General features: G+C 48.7%; 1 protein-coding gene across 1 annotated transcript in view; it reads left to right on the top strand.

Moving 5' to 3' along the window:
* Positions 1-1023: 1023 nt before the first annotated feature.
* Positions 1024-3159, top strand: part of LOC104493131 (dihydropyrimidinase-related protein 4-like) — a gene marked incomplete at its 5' end in the record, with an annotated part of 6908 nt that continues 4772 nt past the window's right edge. Inside the window, 3 exons of the mRNA XM_010135760.1 lie at positions 1024-1112; positions 1480-1664; positions 2524-2688. Of these exons, the coding sequence (XP_010134062.1) occupies positions 1024-1112; positions 1480-1664; positions 2524-2688 (439 nt within the window). The remainder of the gene's footprint in view (positions 1113-1479; positions 1665-2523; positions 2689-3159) is intronic.

Below are 3159 nucleotides of genomic sequence, written 5' to 3'. Positions count from 1 at the left end.
GTAGGGCTTTCCCATGGGGCAGGCAACACAGAGGCTTCTTTTGATTGCTTTTATGGGGTGAGGCAAAACAATAAAGATACAACAAAAGCCTCAATACTTTTAAAAACACAATGCAATGTAGTAGGCTCTTTTTTTATACATGCCAGTGATGCTCTTTAAAACACGCCCCCAAAGCGTTGTCCAGGCTGTGTAGCATCAGCAGACGCCGCTGTGTTGTAAGGCGGCTCCACGTGCTCTCCCATCCCTCGGCTGTTTTTGTGCTGAGGCCATGCTCTTTGTGCGGCCCACTTTAGCCTTGGTAATAATTTTTCTAGCATCATCAGAGAGCAGCAAAGGAATCCTCCTAAACCAGGCTGCAGTTCCACGTTCACACAGATGCCACTGCTCTCCGATTTTTCCGGGTAAAGATTCTGCGAATCTGACAGCTCTAACAGTGTCTTGCTTTGAAGTGAGGAAAGTACTTGAGGCATTATCTGCCGCCGACAAGACTGAAGACTAATGAATGTCAATAAATTACAGGTTAATGAGATGCACTTAAAAGTCTCCTCATTGAGTGGAGCTGATGGAAGAGGCAGGTACACAGCTGAGCTGCAGGATGTTGTCTTGCAAACCTTTTAAAACCGCTGGGGGCTCCGGTCAGTCTCTGAACATGCCCTGAAGGAGCCCTGAAGGAGCCCTTGGGCCTTTGGGGGGCTCACGGCTGGAGCACGGTCCTTGTGGCTGGCTCTGCCGGGAGACTCGTGGCCCAGACCTCTGGAACGGGGCTATTCTGGTGCCCAGAGCTGTGGGGCTCAGCTGCACTGCCCATACACCCAGGCTGGTACCGCGCTGCATAGCAGATCTGTGTTCCCGTAACATGACAATTTTATGTGGTTTCCTTTGCAAAATACACTTGGGCTTTGGATAGTTGCTGAAATTGTGTGGTTGAAGGGCAAAATATTAAGTCCTAGCCTTGATGAAAGCTCAGAATGAGTACAGTAGCATCTAAATGAAGTTTTTAAAAATGTGGTTTTTTTCCATTAGAGTGACCAGCTTCTAATCAAAGGAGGAAAAATTGTCAACGATGATCAGTCATTTTATGCAGACATCTATGTGGAGGACGGTTTAATAAAGTAAGTTACAAATTTATATTTGGTAATGTAATTTCCAGGCATGATACAGTGCCTTGGAATTTGAACAAGGTTCCTGCCCATCATTTTTTTCTTGGAAATATGGAAATAAGAATCAGGGGAAGCTTTCTAGAATAGTGTCAAGAAAAGCTACCTCAGTGTACTTCTGCAGGTGGAGAGAAGTCTAAACGCTCACAGTTCGTGCTCCATAGTAAGTTGTGAAGGGGGTGAGCGAGGAGATGGGCAAAGGCACGTGAGTGAAGCCTGGGCCGGGTGTGTGAGCCCGCCGGTGGGGCTTAGGAGCAGTTGCTTGGGCATCTTCACTTAAAAGTTGTTGACAATGAACATGAGATCTTAATGCCATTTTCAGACAGATTGGAGAAAACCTGCTTGTTCCCAGTGGTGTCAAGACAATTGATGCCTACGGCCAGCTCGTGATGCCGGGGGGGATCGACGTCCATACCAGGCTGCAGATGCCCGTCATGGGGATGACCTCAGCTGATGACTTCTACCAAGGCACAAAAGCAGCGCTGGCCGGAGGCACCACCATGATCAGTAAGACGGAGCAGCATCCAAACAGGCTGCTGAGTAGAACATTGTTTAGCAAAATACATTGGGCCTTTTGTCGTGGCAGAGATGATTCACCCTCACAGCAGAGAAGTGTTAATTTTTGCAGTGGATATCAGAGCATTACAAAGCTGATAAAAATGCATTCTGTACCTTTCAGAACGTCCTTTCGTTGCTACACACATATATTAAAAATACATAGCAGCTCCTCCTTCACCTTCTGAGAGATAAAACAGAATAAAACGTAAAACACCTTTTTAAAATGTGTTTAATAGCTTTCAAGTGTGTTTTTGTAAGAGTTTTTCAGCTCTGTGAGCGTGGGTTCCATTTCTGTGTAAGCGTAAAATTATTTTGATTTCTCCTTGTTCCTGTTCTGGTCCCAAGGCTCACAGTAGCATGTGACTGAAGGACTGGTCAGTCTCAGCAAGTCCTGGCACAGCTCTGTATTGGTCTCATGGCCAGTCCTGCAGGGACCAGGAGCAAAGACAAGGGGAGGTGCAGGGCGTGAGGGGCTGTGGGTGACTGCCTGTGGCAGATGCCTGAGGGAGCTGTGCAAAGGCGTGCATGGACAGGCTGTGGTGCCCAGCCTCCCTCAGATGCCCTGCTGGGTAGGCTGGGGGAAAAAAAGGCATGATAACAGCTGTAACTGGAGTTTGTTTGTTCCGTTTGTTTCACTTTATCTGGGAAATTTATTATCCCTGGTCTTCAATCAACACTATAAACCTGAGTTAGTATTAAAATGTCTCCTTTTCACGGCAGTACAGGAACAGTGGTGGCTGCTGCACTCTCTGGGTATTGCTTGAGCCCTTTCCCCACCCCATGCTAACGCTGTGCAGTGTTTCCCCAGTTGACCACGTCTGCCCGGACACTGGGACCAGTCTGCTGGCTGCCTATGAGCAGTGGCGCGGGAGCGCCGACAGCCAGGCCTGCTGCGATTACTCCCTGCACATCGACATCCCGCGCTGGCACGAGAGCCTGAGGGAGGAGCTGGAAGCGCTGGTGAAGGACAAGGGTGAGGGCAGAAGGAGTGGTACTCCAGCAATAACCCCACAACCTCCCCCCCACACCATAATTATTGCAGAACAGGCACATAAATGGCCATAGGGTAAGTGATGGTAGATGTGTGTGGAGGGGACTGTGCTCCTTCATCACTGAGGTGTGAACTCCTCATCCTTTGCACCTCAGAGAACAGTGTGGACAGGGGTATGACACTGGGTTCGTACTGTAGCACCTTGTTCGTGTGCTCTCACGTTTGGGTGATGTACAGCTTGGTCATGAAAACTGATTTTGGAGGCTAAAGGAGTGGGATCAGGGACCCCCATTCAGGCTGCCTGGGGCAGAAAAGTGATTAAATAATGAGTTCAGGACAGGGCTTATAGAATAAAGCTAAGCTTTAGGCTTTCCGTAGAGATTTCGCTGGTGCCTTTAATTCCTGCACATCCCGGGGTATCCACCGGACGTGGCTTACTGGGAAGCAGCAGGA

This window comes from Buceros rhinoceros, unplaced genomic scaffold, assembly GCF_000710305.1.
Source record: "Buceros rhinoceros silvestris isolate BGI_N320 unplaced genomic scaffold, ASM71030v1 scaffold1865, whole genome shotgun sequence".
NCBI lineage: Eukaryota > Metazoa > Chordata > Aves > Bucerotiformes > Bucerotidae > Buceros > Buceros rhinoceros.
The sequence above is the reverse complement of the archived record's forward strand: the minus strand, read 5'-3'. Positions and strand labels throughout refer to the sequence as shown.